Source organism: Diadema antillarum, unplaced genomic scaffold (genome assembly GCF_040938485.1).
Source record: "Diadema antillarum isolate AM-2024a unplaced genomic scaffold, OU_Dant_1.0 seq00000131_RagTag, whole genome shotgun sequence".
Lineage (NCBI taxonomy): Eukaryota > Metazoa > Echinodermata > Echinoidea > Diadematoida > Diadematidae > Diadema > Diadema antillarum.
Window position 1 is genome coordinate 51,403 of NW_027271209.1, and position 27,709 is coordinate 79,111.

Genomic DNA, 27,709 nt, shown 5'->3' on the forward strand with positions numbered 1-27,709 from the left:
GGAGAAACGAAGAGGGAAGCGACATATGGGGGTTGTGAGGAGGGCAGAAAGTGAAGAGTGGGAGACAGTAATGGGCTAGAGATTGAAGTTGCACTAGTGGAGACGGTAGAGAAAGGAACACAGAGAGTGGTAAGGAAGAATAGTGTGAGAATCAAGTAGGATGTTCGGACATCGTTAGAAGGGGAAAGATGAAATAGAAGGGAAGAGGAAGAGGAAGGAGTTGAATGTTGGAGAATCATGGAGATAGGAGAGAGCAGTAAAGATTCATCAAACCAAGAGAAGAAAAAACGAAGTCGGCGAACAGTGTGACTATGGAATGCGGAATCAATGGAGAAAGGACGAATAATCCCTCGAAGGAAGGGTAAGTAGAGGAGAGATGAGAATATGTTGATAGAAGGGAGATAGAGAGAGAGAGAGAGGGGCGGGGGGGAGGGGACAAAGAAAAGAAGTAGAAAAGAACAAATTGAAATTCAATACGTAAATCAGAGGGAGCTAGTATGGATCCTAGAATGAAATGCTGCTGAGAGGGAGAAAAAATGGAAGGGAAAATTGATGACAGTTAAGTCCTGAAAAGGTTCCTGTGGGAGAAAAGCAAAAATAAGAAATCAAAATGAGGTTAAAGTGTAGACCTGAGGAGAGAAGACAAGAGAAATAACCTGTGGAGAAATGTGTAAATTAAGTAGTGGTCCTGAAAAGGACCGTTGGGTTGTATGGAAGGAAGAAATAAGACAAAAAGAAGAAAGAAGAGAAGAGAACAGAAAAGAAAAGAAAAGATAAGTAGTGTAGAAACAGACAAAAGTGTAAGAGAGAGAGAGAGAGGAAAGAGAAATGAAACACTGAGTAAAGGTGCTAGTGAAAGTAGCTCAAGAAATCTAGTTATAAGAATAACTAGGAGAACCGAGGAACTTGACGTTTCTCCTCTTTCTAGGCTCTTCTGCCAAACAGCGATCCGATTAAGGACTACATACACATGGTGTCACCGCAAATCTTTCTTCCTCAATATTTTTGTGTATTTTTAAATTTGCAAATAGCACTCGACTTGTGAAATTCGCAAAAATAAAAACATTGTGAAATATTTGGCAAATACAGTAGTATAATTCAGGCAGCAAGCCTTTCAGCACATGAAAACTGGCTACAAGCTATACAGTATGTGGCAAAAATGACTCGCTTCTGATTTCTGTTTCATGACAACCGTAAAAAGTTTTTAAATTTTTCTCTCAGCTCGTATAATCTAATCAGTGATTTCTCAAATGAATTTATTTCCAAAATTTTGCTCAGTGGCGATGGGGCAGAGGAATGAATATCAAACCACTCAGCAATATTTTTCCACACTGCTTGCTCAGAGGTTAAAGGGATGGTACAGTATTGGTGGAGATGAGAATTGGGCTTTTAACTTTTTGCGAGATATCAAGAAAGCACTTATGATATAGTACAGAGCATACCATTTTAAGAGGAATTCAAAGTTTATTTGATGAAAATCGGGTTTGGAATGACTGAAACATCCAAAAACAAGGTAAAACAAAGCGATTCTAATAAAGTGTGGGTCCCACACTTTATTAGAATAGCTCTTTTTTGGATATCTCAGCCATTTCAAAACCAATTTTCATCAAATAAACGTTGAATTCCTCATAGAATTACATGCTCTTTCATATTTAATAAGAGATTTCTCATTATTTCACCAAAAAATGTTAGAAACCTGAAATTAGGTCTCAGCCAAAACTGTACGATCCCTTTAAGCAGTAAAAATGAACTGGTACTCCTTGATTGACTTGTCAAACAGTTTAGGATTCCTCCTTCAGCATGCAAGATAAACATTTCAAGTCCTCCTTTAATGTCGCATTTGTATCACTAATGACACTAAAACTTCTGTGTCGTTATCCATGTTTTGTGAGTATTAACCCAATGAAGACGGGCTGATTTTGCTACAACACACATTTCCCATAGACTCCTGCCCGAGTATACATGGGACTCGTTCTCAACGGGTTAAAGAAAATTGATTTCCAAAATTTCAAACAAGGATATTTATTTGGGGACAGGAAGGTATCTAATGAGGATCACAACTGACAAGACTTCATGTTGACTCATTCTCCATCTGCAGCCCAACATGGTAGGTTTCCCATTACCGGTTTTTAATCATCTAATCATATTTACTTAGCCATCTTAATTAGATGCTTACCTAAATGTGCTGTACCCATTGTCCCCTTGGCCGAATACTTCTGCAAAGGAGAGAGAAAAAACAGACAAGAAGGAAAAGAAAAAACACGTTATTTGATGGGAAATCAATCTGGATATAAAAACTTTCACAAACACACACAAACGAACATACATAAAACACACAGACAGGCTAAAGCCAGGCTGACACTTGCACGATTTTGTGGCACGCATTGGCACGACTCCAGCCGTGCCAGTGCGCAAATTAGTCGTAAACTGGCGTGAAGTCACGACGGGTTTACGCACACTTCACGCCAGTTTACGACTAGTTTGCGCACTGGCACGACTCGAGTCGTGCCAATGCGTGCCACAAAATCGTGCAAGTGTCAGCCTGGCTTTAGGGACATAGAGCTTGCAACTGAGGTTGTCATTTATATTCAAATACTAATGTGATGATATTTATGAAATTGCGTCCTTCCTCAAAACTTCTACTCAACAAGCCATAATTCATATCAATATTGAAATTGAGACTGGCCACACAAGAGGTGCTCATCTTGCAGGCACCAAATGCAGGACTCGGTATTGATATTCACTATTCCAGAGTAATGGCTGCCTAAACGTGACGCATACACAGTCTGGCCCTTATTAGTGTCAGCAGTAGTACCTGACACTGTCACAAATTCTTAACGAAGACAACCAATTCCACAGCATTCCCATTGGACATTTCCAAGAAAGAGCCTGGATTCTTCCTCAGAACACAGACAAAAACAAAATCAATATCATTATATTTTCAAACCAATGTCTCATAACTTTTGTGACCAAAAAGGGATAAATTACAAGTAAAGATTACAGGCAAAAACATCTACCCAGTTGGTATGCATTGGCCCCAATTCACAAAGGTGGTTTAAATTCAAAACATGGTTTCTGCAAATTTCTTCTGCGTAAATACGATTGACAGATTGCATACGGCAATAGATGTCCAGCAACAAACATGCGTTGATACGCGCATGTCAAATGTACGCCTATTTCACGCTTATTTAAGACCATGATCTAAATTTGTACCACGGTCTAAGTTTAAACCACCCTCGTGAATTTGGGCCATTGTGTGTTACACGCACGTTAACACTGAATAATCGATCTTCAAGACTTGCACTAACTACTTTCTGATCTGGCTTTTCTTATTTCTTCTACTTTTGACCCGTCTTCCTGTCCACAAATTACATGCTCAAAACAAATCTTCTCTCCTAATTTCATCCATCAAAGGGACGGAACCCAGCTCACCAGGACAAAATGCGTGTTGTTAGTGCAATTGGATATGATGCCACAGACTGTCAAATCAAATTAAGAGTTGATGAACCCTTTCTGTGCCAGTAACTTTGGACATGTGAGAACAATGTTATGGGGTTTTCTATACCAATTTGCAGTCAAAGGGTTGATAAGAAGCACACAAAGGGTTTATAGCAGAACACAACCACAAGACCTTGCAATCTTTTTTATTGTAGTATGACACATCGTGAATTTCTCAAAATCAGGCATACTCTACCCCGAAATGAATTTCTAAGCTCTCTCCTGTAGGAACTGTTATTTCTAAGAAATAGACTTGGTGCAGTTAGAGAATAGTAACTCATCAAACAAGCAGTTCACATGTTTGAGCATATATTTTCTTGACATTACCTGGAAGAGTAGATGGTATTCTGTTCGGCAACAGGGAAAAAATATCAAACCAAAGGTTCAAAATTGACATTTTCGTTCACAGAAGTCTGTAAGTTTGAGAATTTGAAGCATTCTAAAAACAATAGGACCCAAGACATGAATTGGCTACAGTTTTTATTATCAAGTGCAAAGATGGCTTTGAACATTGCCTTAAGCTTTTCCTGACCCGCAGCAGCCTCAAGTTTGTGGACACTGGACAGGCTTGTACAGGAGGGTTTACTTCCTTCTGCTACGGATATTGCCAGCGTTCCATGCAAATTGGACTCACGACTCCAATTCTACCACGGCACCATGGACTCGGCTGACCTTAACCTTCAACGCTTGTCTTTCCACATCATCACGGGAGCAGCGCAGCGCGAAATGGGTCTGCGAGCCCTCACGCTTGTTTGAACGTCTTTTTTCTCTTGAGGGAGGGAGGGAGAACTGGTGAGCGATCACTAAGATATACTTTTTGAGTTGTGGAAGCGATGTGGATTCATCGAGATGAAGAAGTGACAGCAAACTTTCCAATCATCAGTACCAAGGGAGAACAGTGTGTATGTGTGTGTGTCCAAAACTTATATACATTGTACATTCCTTTCTTTCTGCCATCCCCAACCCCTCCCCCTTTATATGCAATTTTATACATTTGAAATAATTCAGCACATGAATTTGATGAACACTTGCTTTGAAACTGGAGTAAAAATTAAACCTTATTGCAGAACTGTGAGGGAAAAAAAAAGAGGGAAACATGGTGGGCATATCTTTCAACTTTAAATCTTTTCCATCGCGAGACTGAATCAGAAAAATCTCTGGGATGTATGCATCCATTTACAAAGTGATGGCCATATTCTAGATATCTGGCATATCTACTCTCTCTCTTTCACCCTCTCTCTCTCTCCCTCCTCCCCCCCCCCCCCACCGTATTTGCCTATTTACTGTCAGACAACCTCATGAATTTTTCACTTGTTCATTACTCCAACACTTTACAATCCTTCTAACATATCAACATTGACTCTGTACAATATCTAAATAAATGATGCAGTGAAAAGCACAATCCATCATGTTACACTCCCATGGAGCCACAACAAAAGGATGTTTTCTATTCACTTCCCCTTTCCCCACATCTCTGCTTGTCTGACGCCTCTGTAGATAGCTTCTCCAATCCATATCCCTTGCTTCTTTCAATGTTTTCCAATCTCTTTCTATTTTTTCTTCAGTTTTCTTCAGTTCTTCTCTCAGTTTCTTGGTATAATTATGCTTCTCTATCTCTCTCAATTCTCTCCTCATTTCACCATTGTGCTTAAAGTGTACCAATACCCTGGAAATCAAATTCGTGTACAGCTAGAATACACACACGCAAAAAAACAGCTATTAATTCACCGATGATAGCCCCTGAAAGTATATATATTTTGATAAATCATATCATATCTCTGTAGCAATTTGGCACCTGTGCTCCGTGCGTTAAGTTCTGCTCCATAAGTGCAGGTACTGATGGGTATGCATTCTAGCCATTCGCGTACATTTTTACAAATAATATTGAGATTCCATATTAATCGGTTAGCTTATCACGCACACGCAATGCATATCACTATTGTTCATGACGTATTTAGAAAAAAAATTGATAAAGCTATCTTTTGATTGAAAGAATCGGGGATCTACGAGTCTATTTCAAGTTGTTTTTGTTGTTGAATACTCTTTGAAGTTTACATTTAAACCCCAATAAATAAAAGTCGGAGAGACAAAATATTCTAATATTTTGCAGAGGGCATGTCTCACGTATATTCTACAAAATATCATACATAACACTCAGGGTGTTGGTACACTTTGACTACATTATACATGTACCTCTTCTACCTTAACCAGTAGAGGACAAGCTGATTTTGGTAGAACACATTTTCTGTAGACACCAGCCTGAGTACCAGTACTCAACCCCATGACAGTCTTCAACAGGTTAACCTCTTGCATCATTCTTCACCTTTTTTTCCTGCTCAATGGCTATATCCTCCTTAACTCTTTATGTGCCACAGTGCAAACCCCCTGTATGCTCTGAGACTGCAACGCAGGCATGCTTTGGGAAAATATTCTGCTTTTCATCTCCATGTAACGTTTTATAGATTTTTGTCACGCTGGACATGCAATGAGTAAAGTTTTAGAAAAAAAATCCAAGCGCTGCTTTGATTTAAATCAAATTTTCATGAAAAAGCTGTGATTATTTTTCTTTCATAAGACTAGTAACTACATCATTGTCCAGGCATGACTTCTGCACACAAAACAGTGACAGAAACTTAGAATTTATTTGAAAATCCAATAGGGAACACTGCTTGATCTTCAATCACCACACAATGCAAGATATGTGCGAGAGGAATGGGATCATGAGTGAAGCTTTCATTGTACTGTGGCATTTGGCGATTTATCGATCGGTTTGGGCGGGCTTGTGCATTTGAGCAAAATATGCGAACTTGACACGCCGTCGACTGAGTTGTGCGTGCTAACGTGGCACATAAAGAGTTAATTTATCTTTCTCTGTTGCTCTGTCTCCTTCTTGTACAATATATTCTTTTCCCTATATTTCTAAATCTCAATGTGCATTGAATTATTTTGTATTTCCTACTGCCATATCTTCCCTTCTTGATTCGTTTTTATATATCCCCATCTACTCTCTTCCATTGTTATTTTCCCTTTGCCATATTTTTTCTCTTTAATCCATGTCTCATGCCATCCCTTTGTCTCATTTTTCAAAGGTTTTCCTTCCTTCCTCATTTTGTCTGTTTTTCCTTCATTAGCAATCTGCCTCTCTTCTCTTTATTCTGGCCTTGATAACCTCTCCTTTCCTTGCTCCTCCTTTGCTATCTGTCCTTCTTCACTCTACATCTTCTTCAATAACGGTCTGTATGGTCTCTTCTTCCCTTCTTCAAAATGTCTCTCCCTTCTATATGTTTTTTTTCTCCATGGGTGTATGTTTCTCATCTCCGTTTTCCACCTATCTGTGCATCTTTCTCTCCAGCTTTTATACTTTCTGTTTCTGCCTGTCATCGTACATGTTATCATACTTATCAGCCCCTTGTGTCTGCCATTCTTTCCCCTCTTGCTCTCCCCCAGCTCTATGTCTGCCTGCCATTTTCTCTCCCTCTCTTCTCCCGCTCTCCTCTCCCCCCCCCCCCCCCCTTTTCGGTTTCGCGTGGTGTATCCTTCACGATTTTCTTGCAATATGCAGTTTGCTATTATCCCGACAGACACCCAATGCATCATGCTAGATGAAAAATTCATCCTACATTTCTCGTCCAAACACTGGGAGGCCCTCTCCGCATCTTGCCTACTACATGGCCATGGGTCATGCGGAGGGACGGCGGCGCGCCTATTTTTGGCATCCAATATCGTCCGAGGTGTGAGCAGGGATGCCATACCAGACCACTTGTCTCACTGACACTTTTTGCTAGTTTCTATTTATCTTTTCATGTTAAACAAAATCATTTCATTTGTTATCCTAATAAGAGTAGGAGAAAAAGACAATTGAGGCAAGCTATGAATAACTGCTCAGGGATATATATCACAATGAGCATGCTACACAAACACAAACAGAAAAACAGAGTATGCAAACAAACTATACAATGAAAGACCAGCTAAAAATAGTGTGAACAGGGACTGACGCATAGAAAGGGTGAGGTAAAGAACGAAGCTAATCGTCACCATCCTACAATTATTTCACACCGTGACAGGCAGCTGTAATCATACGATCAAAAACCCAGCATCGTCGTAAGATGAATCCAATGCTGAGACTTGTTTGCGCCATGTTAAGAAAAGCATTCTCCTAGCTGAGATGAAAATTCATACTGGCAGGTAAATTGCTGCAAAATGCAAATGTATGACCATGGCAAGCTTGAAGCATAATTTCATCAAACTTGTCACTACGAAGAAGCAAAATTCATATGATGACACTGAATATGTTTTGGGGGCTTTTTTTTCATAACACAGATTAATTTCATTTTTCCTAGTAAATAAAATCAGCACAAATTTGCAATGTGGAGTTCAGGTAGATTCTTTTTTTTTTACATTACTTGTCAAATATCATACACATATTGACAAATGAATGCAACAGAGCATAGTGCATAGTGGTATTGTTTGACTTCTTTCTCTGACTTTTAGTTCATAAATTAACTTGCTACTAGGCTAGGCTAAGAAAAAAAAAGTCATTGAAATGACACAAAGCACATTTTTAACTTAATGCAGCATATAGCATTTTCTTAAGAAATAGTACAATGAACAGCTATTAAAAAAAAAAAATTCACAGGCAAATTTGCTTGTAGTGACCTTTTGCTGTAAACACTTGAACTCTACATGCAGGGTATGTGCAAGAGGCCTTAAGGGTCATATTCCTGGTTGACTACATTGTAGTATTGTTTGCGGGACAAGTTGCTTGTCAGTCATACATTGTAGCTCTAACAAACAGAAGAGCTCCGATAGCCCGCTAAAAGGCCACTTCGCAAAACCCCACACAGACTGGTTAAGAAACGCAACTCAGATGGAATTTGCCCAGCTGCCCAAAGAAGAGACACTCGATGTTGCTTGAATAAACAAAGGCGTCCCATCAAAAGGGAACGAGAGAGCAATGCCAATCTCCCAGGATAAGTCAGTTAAAGACTCAAATGTTCTGTGGAAGTCACATTTAATCAGGTTTGTGCTTTGCTCATGTTGTACGTGGGTTGCGATTTGTGTCCACACACATGCATGTTGCTGTAATGTAACCCAACAGCGAGGGTTACCGACGTAGTCAAAGACTCCAATGTTGACTTCCAGAAATACACGTAAAGTTTGCAAAGTTAATGTCCTTCTGCTTCTGAGCAGATAAAAAGTGAGCAATCATGTTTGTAAAGTGCTTTTCCCTTGAAAGCTAGCAACTATATATAGATGATACACCAAGTCTGATCTGCATTGATATGTTAACATCTCACCTAGATCATGGCAAACATTCTGGAGTTCTATGCATGTTTACACAGTGTACAGCATGTACAGTACAACAAGCGAGCAAACCTAATTTGTTTTCGTTCTTCTCTCTTTTTTTATTAAAAAGGCAATAATATTTTGCTGGGAATAGTGCATAAAAGCACCAGCATTTTTTTAGTGCATCATCATTCGATTTTCCAAAAAAAGTGCCTTTTCTTAGCACTTTTTAAGTACCAAACTGATATTATGAAACAAAGGGTAGATCCTAAAAATCCATATAAATATGGTATATATCTTGAAAGTTCATCACAGAAAAAGGAGGAAAAATACAAGGATCATGAAGGAGAGGCTGTAATTTTCATAATTTGAATAGAGGACAAAAAATCAGACATGAGTACTGGTACAAGGATGACAGATCAAAAATTTGAATATTTGTGCACAAATCATACGCACTGGATATTTTTAATGAATGCAAGCATGCATGGTGCACATTTCTGCACACAAATATGTACCTTCATGAATGCAACATAATGCATGACACGGGTAAGTTATGGAGTGCATTTACAGCAGTCTAGAAAGTCTATCTGTTCACACAACATGTATAAAATTGAATACAGCAGGTTTTTTTATAAATCATATTCTAATGCACCAGACAGGAAATGTTTATGATAAATTACAGTGCTGCATTTTGAATAGGAGATATGATAATGGAGAAGTATCTCATTTTACATGGTGGCGTGATAAGTCTGCAGAACACTGCTTGTTCAACATACACATCATTATTGCCAGTGGATAAAAAAAACAGTCATTCTCCATGGAAGCACAGCGGTAAGTTCTCCACTTCACCACACACAATGCATTCTAACCCTACAATGATTGCTTCATATTGATTTTGACTCTGCCTGCACACGCATGCAGCCAAGGGCCCCCCCCCCCCACTCTACGCAATACACCGCATCCACAGACATTCAATCAATTTGTCACAACTCGGTAACGTCACCTAAAGCGACCCATCCGTCTACGGCGTGTGTCCTCACCGTTCGGCTAATAAGCAGGCAAGGCTTATCCCATCACAAACCGTGCCACCGCTTTAGTCTGCGCACGAAATCGTGAAAAGTCAATTTCATTAAGGCCGCTGTTTCCAATGCGAGTGATGAAAGCCTATTATCCGGGGCCCCCGGTACTCCAGATCCGATTGTAGGTGATGCTTCTGTTTTTCAGGTGTTATACAGGGCAAAGGGGGTCAGGAAGGGAGTGACATCCATTGTTCACTACATTTGCCATTTCCAACTAAATATAATCCTATCTTCTTCTCTTCTTCTTTTTTTGTACATATAAGTCCAATCACGACAAACCACACTTCACCAAGATAGGAGAGAGGAAGAGGCAGAAAATAATCAGTTCAAATCCAGCAAGAGATGTAAAAAAGTGTGATGCGTTTGAAGTTTAGCAACTCCAGTATCCCAAGTACCATCACCTCGCAAAGTACAGTAACTGAGGAATGTTTACAAATGCGCATCACAGTGTTTTGTGACCACACAATTCAGTCCCCCCCCCCCCAAAAAAAAAGTGATAATAATAATTAAACAAATACCAGCTTTGCACAAATATCAAAGTGACACACCTACTTTGCAGGGTTCAAAAGTCTAGATATTTTGTTCTAAAATGTTTTAGCATCTCCTTCATCTTCTGGTTCAAAATAATTTTAAATGTGCAATAACTCCGCATTATTTTGGCTGAGTCACTCCGTCATATTTACTAACAGGAGAGTAGCATCCACTTTCGTGTGGATATCACACTTTAGACACCTTGCTTCAAAAATTAAAATATGACTCACTACTGGGCAGTGATCACAAGGTGCAAATTTGTTGTTATTGTTGTTGTTTGAGATAGTCCTGGGAGGATGCTATCAAAGTAAGGCATACCGGTGATGTCAATAAAGGCATATCTTCCTCATGAGTCATCATTTCACAGCTGTTGAAATTAGAATGTCACTTCATATTTGCCTCCCACACCTATCATCCCCTCCCATTTCCTCCCCCCTTCCCCCCCCCCCCCCCGCCACCTACACCACCCTATCATGACTCAATCAAAGTATGAGACCATTTCTACCTGCAGTAGGTTCAGATTTTTTTTTGAGAGAGTTTCTAAGATTAGGAAATTGCCTACAAGCTTCTCCAGTGTCCACAAATTTTAGGTACATGTAGTAATAGGTCAGGAAATGCTTTTGGGTGAAGTTCAGAGCCATTTTTGCATCTGCAATCATCAGTAATCACAGAGTATGGGCAAGGGGGCTTATGGTTGCAAATCCATTGACCCTAAGTTAGTCCCTTTTTAAGTCCCATGTCACAATTAACCCATTGAGGACCGACTGATAATGCTACAACACACATTTCCCATAGACACCTGCCTGACTTTACTCGGGACTTGTCCTCAACGGGTTAACAGAGCAGTTCATGTCTGGTTGATCACAAAGATGATCGTGGGGCCACCTTAGAATCCCTTACATGACTTGTCGGCAAACCTGTACAGAGAACTTGGGGGAGAATTTCCCACCTCCATTTTCTTATTTCTATATAGAGGTTTGCTGGACTTGACTAACAGAGTGACTATTCTGTCTTAACAAAATCAAGTGATTTTTGTCTCACAGTGGCAAATATCACAAATATCATGAAAATTATGCAAATGAATTGAGTATGAAGTCTACTTCACATCAAACTACAATTTGACATCATGGCCCATGCCAAGAAAGAGAAAATGTCAATCACACAGATTTACACTTTGGGCCCAAGGGTCTGATATAAGTGCATTATTAGTCTGTAATCTCCTGACATATTAGGGGCGGTTATGAGCCATGTTTGCAGTCAAGCAAGAAATGCACTCCACAAGAACATCTCACAAAATGGTGAACATGAATGTAAATTAACATTCATTTTTCAGTAGCTACCTTCGCTGAACGGTCTCAAAATGACTTGAGATAAAATTTTGCTGGCACTATTTGGAATGCAATTCATCATGTAAAAAAAAAAAAAAGGAAAATTTTTTAGTTTGTTGAGTTGGTCAATCATTCCATAAGTCAAAGTACTATGGCTTTCTTTCTTCTTTAGATTACCCTGAACTGTCCTTTGTTTTGACAATAAACCACAAATATATTTCTGAGCAACCAGTCCCCAGTGGAAAAAAACTTCTCCCTCCAAAAAGGCAACATCTTTTGTAATAGCTGTTTTCCCAAGGAACGTATTCAAATCCCATGGCCAGACAGAAAAATTACATTATCCTTGCATTACAACTGCAAGGGAACGCATCTCAAATTGGATTGACTTTCGTGTAACTCATGGGTTAGCCTCTTCTCCAGCCTGACATGTATTGTAACTACTTCATGAGAGGCATCTGAACCATGTCTCCAGGAAGTGCTATACTCGAAGAGCCTGAATATAGTGAACCTGACTTTGGGTCAAACCCATTATCTGATGTCAACACAAGACAAAATATCACATTAGCCTTCCCTGCATCCTCTGATGGAAAAGTCTGAATAGAAAGAAATATTTTATATGCAGTCAAACTTTCATATGTTTCTATATCTTCCTAAGATAGTGTCTTCCCCCAGCCTTTAAAATGGATGTAAACTGTGTGTGGTTCAACTATGATTTCAAACAGTTGCCTGCCCATGCTTTATTAGTGTCCTCCCACAGCCTTTAAAATGGCTGTAAACTCTGTGTGGTTTTACTATTGTTTCAAACAGTTTACCTGCCCAATGCACTACGCTGGAAATTTCCTAGCCATTTAACCAACATTCTGTGATGTTTACCAAACATGGATGAAATATGAGTAATACAGCCAAAATGTCCAATCATGTTTAATAAGATCATATAGCGCACTCCCGTTATCATGAACGCCTTTATAACGACAATCTTGTTACAACGAAGTGAAAATTCAGATTCCTGGGTATACGCTATATTGTTCGGCTATGACAAAATTTCGATATATTCTAGTACCCTTTTCATAAACTCATCCTCCAATTATCCGCCTAAGAATTATGCGGACATTTCAATAAAAAATGCGTTCACAAACTCTGAAAATTATCCGCACTTTTTTTTACGAGCGCCCGTCCAGAAAAAGGCGGATAATCGTCATGGTGACTGCACACGTCCCTCGTGCGGGAAAGACAGGTGACCTTTTGACCGCACCCCGGCAATTATCCACATAACTTTGGATTTGCGTTCACAAACTCCAAATCTGGTCCCAATGCTGCTATCATGCAGATAATAGAAGTGTCAAAAAAAAGCGGATAATTCTTGCCCCGCTCCGCTTTTACGACCAAATTATGCGGATATTATCCGCATAATTGAGTTTATGAAAGGGGTAATGGAAAACTGCTGGTCCCAAAGACTTCCTTGTAACAGGTGTTGCCTGTAGTCACACAAAACAGACATAGTGAACATGGGCAGGAACTGGGTGGATTATAGGCGATTCATATCTCTTCAACTCGTTGTCTGGACAATTTCCTCAAATAAAAGCAAGATAGCAAAATTTTCAATTGGTGTCGAAGAGCACAGCAAGGGGTTGAATGTAGTAAACTCTTCGTAATCCTTCTCATCATTTTTTGTTTTGTTTTGTTTTTTACTTCACCAATTTCTAAAACTGCCACAATCTTTTGCAGCTGCAGGCTGTACATAATACAAATAAAGAAATATCAGCAATGTCATAATCACTCAATTTGATACAGACAAAATGATTTGATCTGAGATCATCAGCTCTGTTTAACAAGTAAATTACAAATCATATTTGAGGTAAAATCAGACTGATTGAATGCCATACTGTGAAATATAGAACTGTAAATCACAGAACAGAAAAAAAGTAAAACAAGATTGTGCATGTTTCCCTGAATAACTGTTTTATGTATGTGTATAACAGATAGACATATGTCATGTATATAACTGTAGTATAGGCATTATCTTTTTGCCATGACTCTTGTCTATTAAAATTCTTTGCAGTTTGACAAGTCATGCAATAACAATTTCTAAATGACTTTTTTTTTTTTTGTTCTTGCAATACTGGGATTTATCTTATACAAGAATGCAAAGAAAATTTCACACAGTATTTCTGCCTACTTCAATGAGACAAACCCATTCAGTGCATCCATTGATTTTTGCAAACACTTTGAAAACCTACACAGTTTGGCGCTTCTTCCTCTAACTCTTGTGATATATCTGCGCTGATTTAGACATCCCACAGCTCTGTCATCTGAATACAATGTCATGAACTTCGCAATCTGTGAGTTCTTGAATGTGCATACATAATACAGTTGGTGCTAAATCTTTCTACTGGAGACGAAAATCCATCGCTCTATCCTGAACCTAGGAATCTGACCCAAGGTCAGTACTGCGGACGATCCTTGTCAATTAGACATGCATCGCACATCGATCTCTAATGCCATTACTGCCGACAGTTGATGCTGCGAATCTACGTCAGGCCAAAAACTGCGATCAAAAGAGAATAAATTTCACACACAATATGAATACAGCTGTCTCATAAGAAAGGATATCATTGATGATATTATGATTTAGTGCTTCCAGAGATCTCTCACTTATTTAAATTAGGAATGTACTTCACGGTTTTATCGAATCTGACATCGCAAAGAATTTCTATCAAACTTAAAGGACTTCTTCTTCTTCTCATATGGCACAATGTGCCTGGTTGAAACTATTTGCTAACTATTGCTAGTCACCTGGGGTGAACCACAAGGGGTCGGCATCTTTCGTCCATTTTTCTTGTTTGGGTAGGTGGGTGGACCACTGCACTGGGTTTGCACCCTACTCTCTGCGATGAATGAATGAAGTGGAATCTTTTACATGCATAATTTGTGAGTAACTCACATACAGGACCTCAACAGCACATTCTAAAATTGTGGATTCATAAATTTTGTGAATGACAGTGTGTTTGCATGTGAAGGAGAGTCGCGTATCTTGAATATGGACATTTTGAGATATTTTGTGTTTGAAACCATGAGTCGTGATCATTCCATTGGTTGTTATTCACAAAAATCATCAAAGATTCACTCCAACTGAATTCCACACCGCCACAGTAGGGCTGAAGACCCAAACAAAACTCAGCAACCCATGGCAAGGCTATGAGAGCAATCATCTGGTAGACTGGTCAGGTTTTCCTTGGGAAATCATCCATAAATCAGACCTGCCTAGCAACCACTATAATAATGTAAACCACAATTAGTTTTGCAGAATATTACATGCTTGTAAGACAACCATATATGCCATACATTTAGCGAGTCTAATTTTTTGCCAACTGGGACTTTGCGACAATTTCGCGGGTGGTTAAATTTGCGACCATGGAGTGCAAAACCAAGCAGAGATATGTATGTGTGCACATGCACATTTATGTCAGGATCAGAGATAATATTTTTGCATGTTTTTACATTTGCGAATGGCAGTTGACTAGCAAAATTAGTGAAAATATAAACATCTAAAAATATTAGGCATACACAGCACCTGAATATATTATAGTTCTTGTTTTTTGCTTATTTTGTTTGTTTGTTTTATTTTGGTTGTTTGTTTTGTTTTGTTTTGTTTTGCAGGGGGGTTGCGTTGAAGGTGTGCGGGGTTGGAAAGAACCAGCAGTGCAAAAGGCAAATCTATTTCATGCGAGCTGGATCTTGAAACTTCTTTTATAAAACAATAAACAGGGGGGATTTCAATGTTGTCATATCTCTGAAGAGAAAACTATGTTAAGCTATGCCTACCTGGCACGTGGGTGGGGTTAATCAGACAAACCATGGAGCCACGACATACATGTACCTCCGTGGTCAAACCTTGTCAACCATCCATCAAGTGGCACTACGTGAGCACTCTTTCTAAACTAGGTTAGACTATTGTGTTTAAAGACAAGAGCCCTTCCACAGTCTCTCTGGACACAGCACTCCCCGTAGGTGGAACAATGTTTGGAAAGCTGTATTACTGTAACAGCTTTGAAATGTTGATAAGAGCACTCTGTCTTGTGGCAGATGAGTTTATAGTAGCTTGATTGCAAAGGAGTCAATGAAGGAAGGAGATATTGGGTCACCTAGGTAGCAGCTTGCAGTCAAATCAAAGTACAGCATCTGTCATAGTGTTCTCCAATGAATGCTTTTAGATACATTTTTGGTATTAGCCCGTTGAGGACGAGTCCGGAGTTTACTCGAGCAAGCTAGTGTCTATGGGAAATGCACGTTGTAGCAAAATCTGCCCGTTCTCAACGGCTGTCAGCTTGACTTGATGGTTTTACTATCCTTGTACCACTAAGCCTATAAACGTTATCTGTGAACTCCATCATGTCAGGCAGTTCTATTAACCCATTGAGGACGGGCAGATTTTGCGACAACATGCATTTCCCATAGACACTTGCCCGAGTATAGTCAGGACTTGTCCTAAACGGGTTAACAATTCACAAGCGGAACATGTACTGTATGAGGGCATGTTCACACATAAAAAGAAATAAAAACATTTCAAAATGTCGGCACTGGTGAAAAGGTCCATTGCACATCAACACTAAAATAATTCAACGCCCTAACTCTGGCTTGTGAAGGAATTTCCTGGAAATCATCTAACAGAGACCTCTTCTGCACCCTTCTTTTTTTTAAAGATCCTTTCAGGAACTTTTTGGGGAAAGGAATATGTGACACAATAACAAGATAATATACAACTGTTTTTACTCGAGTACAGAGTGACAAAATGTGCATAGTAGATATTAAAGTCACTTTTAACCCTTCCAGCACCACATTTCTGTTTCTATGCAATTGACTTACACTAATCATCCATGCCAGTTGATCTGAGTCACTGGAACTGTCTGCATTAAGATGACTAATTCCACTTTCATGTAATCCCCTAGATTCCCAGTTTTACTTGTTTATCAGTACCTGATACAAAGTATTTTGCCACGTCAACTACTGTTATTAATTATAAACTTTTTGAAGAAATCTGGCACTGGAGGATTAGCACCCTGGCAAAAGCTGAAAACTCAGTGGACACATTAAGGATTAATCTGATACCATGTTTTAACAGACTTTCCTCTGACAACATCTGGACAATGTCCAGAGAACAAAATTCCTTGCCCCGGGCAATAGAATCGCAGCAGAGAGCGACGGGTACTGTCTTTAGCAGACACACACCAAAAACCTTCTCTGGGTAGGTTTCCATAACAGCCGACCGATTCATGTGCAAAGGGGGTGTGGTTACAATCCATGCAAGTGATCGGCGCATGGTGCATCATTCTGTCCGGACTATAGCACAAGCGTGTTGAGTGTTTCAGCGGAGTGTTAATGCTGCAAGAGCGTCTTAACAGAAGGATTGTCCGGACGTTATCACAGTAATGTCAGGGTAATGTCAGGGTATATTACCCAAGCTGGCTAGGTTACAATTTGGCAAAAGTTACTGCCACAACGTCCAAGCAACATTTTAGAGCATCTCAGGCAGGGTGAAAAACGATTGTCTGGAGGTTGTTGTGATTTGAAAGGCTCTGTTAAAATGGGGCTTTAGGTGGAATCTGTGGGCAAATGGTCTCCCCCCTCTCCCTCCCTCTCTCTCTCTCTCTCTCTCTCTCTCTCCTGCTTGAGTTCAATTTTTTGTGCAAATGTTTTTGTCAAAACCAAATCAAATATGAATTTGTTACTTGACACCTTCACATACTTGTGTCATAAAAGTAATCAAAGTCAACACCATGAATAAACAAGCCCGCGGCATGATATCCCCCCTTCAATCACATTTCAAACGAATCAGTGGTCACGGATAGTGCATTAATGGCATGACACGTCAGGATTTTTTTGCATACATAGGAATCTGACCAAATATTTGCCACAAGGAATTTAATCCAGCTAGTCATACAGGAGGGGCTCCAGAAAGTGGCACTCGCCAAATTTGCTGAGATGGACATGATCAGGGGAGAGGTCAACACTCGGCGCACGCGAAGGGTCGTAGCGAAAGACTGACAGGACGCTCGGCAAAAGACATTACACATGAACCAGGGACCCTAAAATAGTGATACCCCTGGAATGTTCCACGCAGAGGGAAGAACAAAGCACATAGAAGTCTTTCGATGAGACATTCAGTGCTCCCACATTTGCCAATCTTTTTTTGTGTGTGAGGGTTTTTTTTTTCCACCTAATTACATGCAGGAGTTTGCGAAAGACAGTCCATGAAAAAAAAAACTTCTGTAGACACCAATATTAAATTCAAATTTGTTCAGGCACTGGCAAATTTACTACCAGGCGACAAAGGACTGCCCAGCATGTGATTGACGGATGTGTGATGGTGGAGTATAATAATGCAGGAGCTAAACAAGTTTTATATTAGCATCACCATTCCACAAGAATGTCTCACATAATTTGCATACTTCCTCCACATATGTTCTCCCTTGGAACTCAAACAACAACAAAATGTCATCATGTACGTCAGGGGCTTGCCTGACCTGGCACCAACTTACTTCGTCTACAATGATTTTAGTCAATACGAACTGTGCTGACCAAAACAGAGACTCTACTAACCAAAACAGGACTACAACAGTTCCCAATCATAATTTGAGTGTGAAATATCAACAAATTTCAAAAACAATTTGCACAATAGTCTGCTAGAATCACTAGAGTATAGTTTTAGAAAAGCCGCCAGATGAGGAAATACCTCAACGAGATTCAGAAAGGAAAGCACGCTTGTCTTTCGCTAGTACTTTGTTTCCAGGTTTGCCATTCTTGATTCTTGTAAATTTCTTCAAATAATCTAGACATATAGCGAGCTGAAATCCCTGTAATTTTCTTCTCAAAAGGGAAATATTTATTGCTGCACTTAAAACAACATACTGCTACAACGGGCCTAATCACAATGAAAATCACACGTCAATAGTTATTACAAGTTTACAAGTCAAAAAATGTGAAAGCATAAATCTGGAGTATGGAGGATCACAATGAAAAAAAAAAAAAAGATGGTTGAGATGCATTTTTGGTTAAAGGTAGGGAATCCCATTTGCACGCCTTAAACGAAGAGTTGTATAAATACAGTGGTATGTTGAAGAGAATATCATTTTAGAAACTCCCATAAAGTATTGAAAGTGGAAGGTAACATTTAGTACATTTTTTTGACGGTTAGATTTTGAATTGAATTGTTTTCGGGGCTCACCGTAAATTCCAGTACATTACTAGGCTACCTTTGCAGACCTATGTACTGCATGTGTGTCCATCATGTATATTTTGTGAAGAAAGGTCGTCAACACTTACAAACATTTCTATATTTACAACTTACCACACACTCTATATGTTATTGCATCAACTCTAGTACTTTTAGATTTGTGTTTATAGATCACAAATACAGATGAATGCAACAAAAAGGCTTAAGTGTGGCTGACACACAGAACTACTGAGTAGTTGAGTTTTGTGCATTATTCAAATTTTAGATAACGGTTGACTTCCAAATTTCTAAGCAGTGGCCTGAGCAAGTCCCCTGAGGTTCATATTTAATGTTTTGCTGCATTTTGGGAGGTCTGTAAAAGGTATCCCCTACCTTTAAAGCTCACCAATTCATCACTTCCACAGAACATCCACTGTGATTTCATACATTGTATATTCGTCATACTTTATATTAACTCTTTGCTACAGGGGGTGGTTCGAATGTTACACCAGGGAGCTCATTTGCCCCAATAATGTCTCTTCTACGAAAAGCGTATTACTTTTCTAGACAGCCAGTAGACTCTTCTTCATAAGCACTTTGGCTTTATCTTCGCCCACTCATGTTCTTCATCGTTCAACTGTGTTTCAAATTTGCATCCCCCTTTTTTCTTTCCTTTTTTTTCCCAATTTGCGTACAATGTCATTTCCCGGCGCTGCACAGCAACATCACACGTACACGCACAGTATATGCATTTTGGGCCCGTTATGCATTATGGAGCGCCTGAAATTTCACCCTTGTGAAATGCTCGTCGCGTTATTTATGGAACAGGGTAAATTGCCTTTGGCAGATTTCCTTCTGGGATGTTGGCGCTCGACTGTCACCAGAATTTCTTTTGACACATGCATTTCTGTCCCCATCCCCCCCCCCCCCACCCCTGACCCCCTGAGGGGTAGGAAGTATGCATCTGAGTTAGAGGAAGCTGATGAGAGGTGGTTCAAATATTTTGAATTGGAGGAACAGGTTGTCGGCGACAACATCCGAGTGCTGTTGTTCTAGATATTTTCTGAAGCAGCCATTGTTCTGGATGATAAAAGAATATCAAAGATGGCTGCTTCATACATTCATTGTCAGGGCTGTCAACTTTTGCAGATTTAAAAAAAAAACAGACAGATGCATGGTAAACATATAATACATGTGTTTTTATACAGACTTAAAAGTTTAACATCAATATCGCATCCTGGTTGTTGATGAAGAATGTAATAACTAACCTATTTGGTGTCTTGTTTCTTACACAATGAAATTCATTTGACATTTACCAAATGCTTATTTCAATAAATAAATTACCTAGTACATTTTGAAAATTGCCATCACATTTGTGATTGATATATGTGATGTGTTTCCTTTTTTTTTTGGGTGGTGGGTAGGGTGAGCTTGTGGATCAAGTCATATTCACAGACAAAATGCATTTATTTATATGTAAACGATAAAATCTATACCATCTGGATACTGACTTAGTACTAGGAAGCTCTGCATGGTATTTTACACGACAAGGACATGACATTACATTTAACCTTCAGGAGAGATATTCACATGAAACCTGACTATAACACAGTTTTCTACAGCAGCATTGCTGTATCCATTCTACTGGTAGGTGGAAATCAAATATACGATATGCACACCTCTGATTAGTGGAATGAAACTAAATTCAAAAGCTAGCAACTAGAAAGTGTTTCACTTTTGAAGTCTTACCTTTATGCAGGACAAATGTAATTTGATGTATCTCGATACACAGGACATTGTCAGCAGACATACACAAAAGTTGTTCCATGATTTAAACTTGGCATTTACCTTGTAGTCTTTTTAATGGACAACCAATAGTAAGAGTTTGACCATTTACTAATAAAACTTTCAAGCAAAGAGGAGATTTTAGTCAAAATGAGCTTCAACACTGCACTAAATTGGTGTCTTTAAGTTGTATGGTGTGTGTGTGTGTGTGTATCTCTACATGAATTTGAATTTGAATGCAACTCTTTTGACCATATACAATGAGAGTTGATAACGGGCATAGTCTAACTGAAGGACAAGCATTCTCTGCATACAGGAGATCAATACTTCCTAATATTCGCCATCATAACCCAATTAGCCAGCAGAGCAAAAGAGTAACAAGGTCTGGATATGGTTGATGGTGGATCAAAATGCCACAGACAAATCAATCTCTGTGTTGTCAAACCATACAGCTGTCTTCCTCCACAAATATCAAATGCATCGGCAGTATTGCTTAACCCATCAAGACTCGGAAATCATATTTCAGTGGTTTCCTTCTCTATCTTTTTGTTATAACTTTTATTATTACCTCTACCAAGGATGCTATGTTTTTTGCCGGCATTGGTATGTTTGTCTGTTTGCAAAATAACCTGAAAAGTTGAGAACGGATTCGGAAAGGAATTTACAGGAAAAGTTGATAATGACACAATGAACAGATAGTCAAGATTTGGTTGTGATCCAGATCATTATCTGAATCCAGGTTTTTTTTTTTTTTTTTGAAGGATTTTTTGTCACTGGCAAATAGGGCCAACAAACAAGGGGATGCAAGGTGCACATATTTGAAGTGTCCATACTTGCAGTGAGCTTGCCCTAGAAGCGCAGCAGGAAGCTATTAAAGGTAGAGACACTAGAAAGGATTTTTCATTATTGGGAAATAGGGCCACTTTCAGCATGTGTATTTGGGTGGAAATGAGCTGTTTGGTGGAGGTCTGTACTCTGTGCTTTTCTAATCCACTTTTAAATAAATGTTCCCAGAAGGAACAGTACAATTTATCTTTCATTTAAGGCATTTATTGTTCACATCTAAGATTATGTTAACTATAATTTTAGTTTATTACCTCCACCAAAGAGGTTATATGCTTTTGTCTGTGTCAGTATGTTTGTCTGTTGTCAAAATAACGCAAAAAAAAAATCATGAATAGATTTGGATGAAATTGCAGGAAACAGTCATAAAGACACAAGGCACAGATATTAAATTTTGGTAGTGATTCAGGAATTTTTATGAATTTTTGAAGGATTTTTTTTTAATGTTTTGGCAAATAAGGTGAATAAACTTGGGAGTTCAAGCTAGATGTATTTGAGGTTTGCATACGCGCACTAAAGCGCATGCTCTGCTCAAGGCATGGCACAGCTAGAAGCCAACAGCTTCTTTATCAATAGAAAATTGGGCAATTTTCAACATGTGTGTATGCATGGAAACAAGCTGCTTGGTGGAGGTCTGCGTTTTTTGAGTGCTTTTCTAGTTACAATTTCAGTTGCAGAGTTTTCAAAAGCCTGTTAACTGCTAACTTTATAGCCAATTCTTAATTGGCAACACATTTTAGAAGATGAAAGTCAATGTCTCTGTCTCAAATACTGATCTGCCTGATCTTGTACAGATTTAATGAATTAACAATATGAAATTCATCTCCAAAGATAGGATAATTAGTAAAATCAAGGGTTGCCAATTTAACATGGGCAGGATGACAATTTGTGCAGTAAAACTACCCAAAGACTTGACGGGCTACTGCGTCTGCCGTACTGTCAGCGTTCATGCATACATGCATGCATCATGCATGGTCTCTGCGCTACCAGTAAGATGACATTGCCAGCTGAGAGCAAGAAGGGCATTAACCCAATTAACACCTTAGAGCGAGAACAGCACTCATCAAATTGCCCGCTGAAACGAGGAGCAGTACAGGCATGAACTCGATTCAGGAACAGTCTAAACCTACAGTTTCTGGACATTATACCACAACACTCCATCCTACGCCATCTCGGTCCGATGCCAACTTTTCTATTTCAAAGATGAAAAGTTCTATTTCAAAGACGAAAAGCTACAAGTATGTAATCCATGCAGTTTTGATAACACTTTTTATTTTGAGCTAGGATATGGTTTCTGTAACCAGAAGGGGTAAAATATTGTTTAATTGATATTCTTGCCAGTGCCTTGTCTTATCTCTTCTCTTCTCCTGTAGTGAAACAGTCAGAGAAAATGACGAAAATGAGACACAGAAAGAGACAGTTTTATGTAGTTTAACTTTTTCCACTCATATTTAAGAGGATCTACTTACTATTCACGTGGCATTAATTACTCAGACCAAATATACAGGACTAGTTCTCAAGAACCCAACATAAGCATGCAGTAACATTGCAGAGAACAAAGAAATACCACCAAGAATAAAATGCATCATTTCTGGTTCATTGGATAACTCTCCAGGACATCGTACGACACTTCAATGCCCACTTTTTGACAGCCACTTGCAAAATCACTCAAGCTCAAATGTCCACGTTAGAAGTCATTTGCTCACGCTCTGCTTCCACATCTAAAAGAGATATGGTTTTGCAATGCTGTTCGCCCAAAACCAAGGGGGGAAATAGATAGGTTGGAGAAGAGCATTCGACCGGCGTTCTGGTCAATATACATCACTCATGTACGCATGGCTTGGGTCAATCAATCTCTTGAGGTTCCCTATCTCCCCCCCCCCCCCCCCCCCATCCCATCCCACTGACCTTTCATGATACTCTCCAAAAAAGAAAAAAAAATGATTGCATCCCGTGATTTGGTTGCTTCCCATTACAAGGAGCAGAAATTAGAATCGAGACATCGTGTGCGTAGGAAAATTCTCATGCATGGCCCCTGTTGTAAGGCCTCCCACATGAGGCTCTGCGATTTGAACACACAAAAAGAACTCCTACTCACTTTCTTTCTCCATGACGAGAGCAAAACATTGCCCAAATAGTTCTTTCCTTGAGCCCTATTTCATTCAATACAGCCAAACTTAATGGCAAAGCCAAGCTCAACTGAAAACCTCAAGCTTTGTCCTTTGAAGATGACACTTGATATTACAAAACGTGTCCAGTTTGTGGCACAAACCAGTTTACACATACCAGGTACATGTACACTAAGTGGTTATCCAGGAAAAGCATTATTCCTTGGTATAGATATCCTTGGGAAGTTTTATATTGGTTAGGTCACCTCAAGGTAGGAAAAAAAATCCATGTCATCTAGCATACAGGTGATGTTCCAGATTGCAAATATCAACATATTGCAAATTAGGGCTGATGGTTCTACAAAAAGGAAGCAATCTTATTCAAGTCATTGCATATGTGATAACAAAAACAAAACGAAACGAAACAAGTCAAGAGTTAAGTAGGCCTATAGTTGGTACCATGGCCAAGTACTTGATTCAGACAGGGATGTTATGGACAGGACAAAAATATTAAAGAAATAATGAAGTGCATACTTCATTTAATGGTATACAAGTTTGCTGGAATTATGTATACAACCTAGGCCACGCCCTCTTCTCAAACACAATGCTCCACAAACATTCTTCTTTACATGCTTTCATAACACATGCACGCACAAGCAACACCCAGACAAATACATGCACATTGTGCATGCCCTCTTTTCATCTAGCTCATGTCTGAACAAAAGCTCAGAGGTACCCTGATCTACCCATCTCCATTTTGGTCTATCCCATCCCCCCCCCCCCACCACCACCACCACTAATGCCCCCTCATTAACCTCTACCAGCTCCCAATTAGCAAAATAATTTCCTCCTGATTGAACGTTAATCAAGTGCCCCATTGCCCTTGATTTCTAGACATAATCAATGAATTTCTGCTCTTCCACTTTGCCACACTTAGCTGTTCGAAGCACACAAATTTGTGAATGCATGTACACCCAAGTTCCAAGTGCTACTGGCAGATTCTGTCATTGCATATAGGCTCACCGCCAAGGTTTTTTGTTTGTTTGTTTGTTTGTTTGTTTGTTTGTTTGTCTGTCTGTCTGTTTGTTTGTTTGTTTATGTATCCATACCAAGCAATGGATGATTTAGGATTACAATTTTCACACAGTGTACTGTAAAAACGGAAATTTTCGCGATGTTGTAATTTTCGCGCATTTCGTGCAACTAAAAACAAGCCCGAAAATAAAAGCACACGAATATTTTTACTTGCCATATGTTCCTGTGTGTGATGTCTTGATTCCGCGGAATTAAAAATGCACGAAACCCTTCTTACCGGGCCAAGCGCGAAAAATTAGTCGTGCGAAAATATCCACCTTTACAGTAATCTATTTACTGTCTATTCCATACTACCGGTAGGCCTATATCATAAATACATGGTACCACTGTGAGAATGATACACAAGTGCTGTGTTATTGCTTGAGGCTGTCATTTATTACAACCCACTACCAAAAACACTTTCTAAATTGTTTGAAAATAAAGGTAACATGATTCAGATTGATCATGCAAAGTATCTCAAAATGTGGGCTTTAATCGTAAAACACTTTGAGAGGTATGGATTTGAATTGCTTACATAGTAACACCTACACAAAATACAACGATTCATCCATAATATCCCAAATGCATATCCCACATATATCCCAAATATATCCCAAATATATCCTAAACATATATCCCAAATTTGATATCCCAAATATATGTCCCAAATCTACCAGCAGCTCCCAATTAGGAAATCATTTTGCTATCCCACCTCAATAATACATCCTAAATATATCCCACTCATATACCTACAATTTTAACCCCTAAAAAAAAGTTGAGCCTCAATGTCAACACTATACACATTAAGCTTTTATTATACCTCAAAAGTAAAACTTGACTTTAAAGACACACACACACACACACACACACACACACACACACACAAAACTAAAGACACTTCTCCAGCAATATAAGCGAGCAAGTGACTTACTTCTTTCAGAGAGCAGGAAGAATGATATTACCCTTAACATATGTCAGCAACAGTGACACAACATTTGCTTCTGCATCACTTGCTTTGATCTTATTTTCTCCAAAGATTGACTTAAAGGACAAGTTCACCTTCATATACATGTGAATAGAGTGAATGGCACAGCAATATCAGTAGAACACATCAGTAAAAGTTTGGGGGAAATCGGAAAATCCATTCATAAGTTATGAATTTTTAAAGTATCTGCCCAGTTACTGCTGGATGAGAAGACTACTACAGTGTATAATGTCATATGCGTACAACGACATAAAGAAAATAAAAAGAGAATTTCACAAGATTTTACTTTTTGAAAAAAGTGTACATTTCCTCAACTTGTCACGGACATATGTTAAGGGTAATATTATTCCCCTTGCCTTCTGAAAGAGGGAAGTCAAAAGACCTTTTATTAAGCGAGGAAAGTGAAAATATGTTGAATTTTTCTTTATATTTTCTTTGTCGTTGTACTCATGTGACATCACAAGCTATAGTAGTCTTCTCATCCAGCCTTCAGTGAGTAGAAACTTCAAAAGTTTATAACTCGAGAACGGATTGTCTGATTTTCCTCAAACTTTCACTGATGTGTTTTACTAATATTGCCGCATTCACTCAACCCACATCTCTGTCTATGAAGGTGAACTTGTCCTTTAAGGATTAAAATTAGGGCTAGCATAATGTTTGTAAGCAGAATTCATGTTTGGCTTAGCATGCAGATATTTCATGGGAGCAACTGTTGCAGGAGCAAATGTCATGGCACTGTCAGTGGCAAGTTGCTAAATTTTGTGGAAATCTCCATGGATTTTTTTTTTACATTGGTGTCCATGATGACATCATGAAGTGTAGCTAGTCTTCTAAGCCAGTGATCACACCACAGAAACTTTAAACATTCATATCTTTTTAATTGATTGTCCAATTTTCCTCAAACTTTCATTGATGTGTTCTACTACTGTTGGTGTTTTCACTCAATCCACTTTGTATTTGGGCTGTGGTTTTGGTGCACAACCTGGTATGCCTGACCTAAAACGAATTAATCCACATGTGCTACACTGTGGATGAGTACCTGCAAGGAATGACATGACTGCTAATATTACCCATTGGAACCACCGCCAAAGGTTCTTTTTACTCATCGGGTATTAAGGACCGGTCCAGATGGTAAAAAGATGGTCAGTCCTCCAACAGAACGCCTTCTGAACTTAATATCAAACTGATTAAAATCGTGATCAGAAGCGACATCATTTTTTTTCTTATTTCTTGACAAGGATTGACAGCTCTGGAAGTCTAAGTGGTGTACCCTGTACACCCACACAGCTTAAGCTATTTAGAGAGAGAGAGAGAGAGAGGGGGGGGGGGGGGAGAGAGAGAGAGAGAGACTTCGCCAGGTTCATGCGAAAACAAGATGCATGCCCAAGTCTTTTAAAAAAAAATGGTCTGCTGTAATAAGTTCTTTGGAGGTGTCCCGACAGGTGAGAAGTATTTGATGATACTTCTTGGAGGTGGTGATGGGGGGAGGGGATGATGATCGGTCCTATGACGTACACAAGCAAATGTCATAGAGGTTCAGAAAGTGATCCAGGTACCTGAACTCTCCTCTTTCTTTCTCCACTTGTCCACCCAAGAAACAATCTGTATATCTCTCAATATACTGTACCTATATCTCCTTTTTTCTCTCCTCATTCCTTCCAGTCATCTCTCCTTCTCTCCCAGTCAATCTATCTCTCCTTCTATCTATTCATCTTCCTCTCAGTACCATGTCCTGCCAAAATAAGGGCAATCATGGTTTTGCCAAGCTCCTCTTTCCAGGGATGCATGCAGAAGATGATGGCTTGTGATTTGTTCCATGCCAATATCTGTCACACGTCGCTTGACCCACTTCTGCAAATTTCCTTCCGAATGTCCCTCACCATCTCTCTCTTCCCCCCCCCCCCCCTTTTCTTTGGTGTGTCTAGTCAATATTTTGTGTTATTGTGCGTGTGTGTTTTGGGGGTGTTTTTTTTTCCTCGATA

General features: G+C 39.2%; 1 protein-coding gene across 2 annotated transcripts in view; it reads right to left on the minus strand.

Moving 5' to 3' along the window:
• Nucleotides 1–27,709, minus strand: part of LOC139727425 (sialidase-4-like) — a 76,639-nt gene that overhangs the window by 41,834 nt on the left and 7,096 nt on the right. For both annotated transcript variants that reach the window (XM_071638381.1, XM_071638380.1), the window contains one exon: nucleotides 2,177–2,216. In XM_071638381.1, coding sequence (XP_071494482.1) covers nucleotides 2,177–2,216 — 40 coding nt within the window. The remainder of the gene's footprint in view (nucleotides 1–2,176; nucleotides 2,217–27,709) is intronic.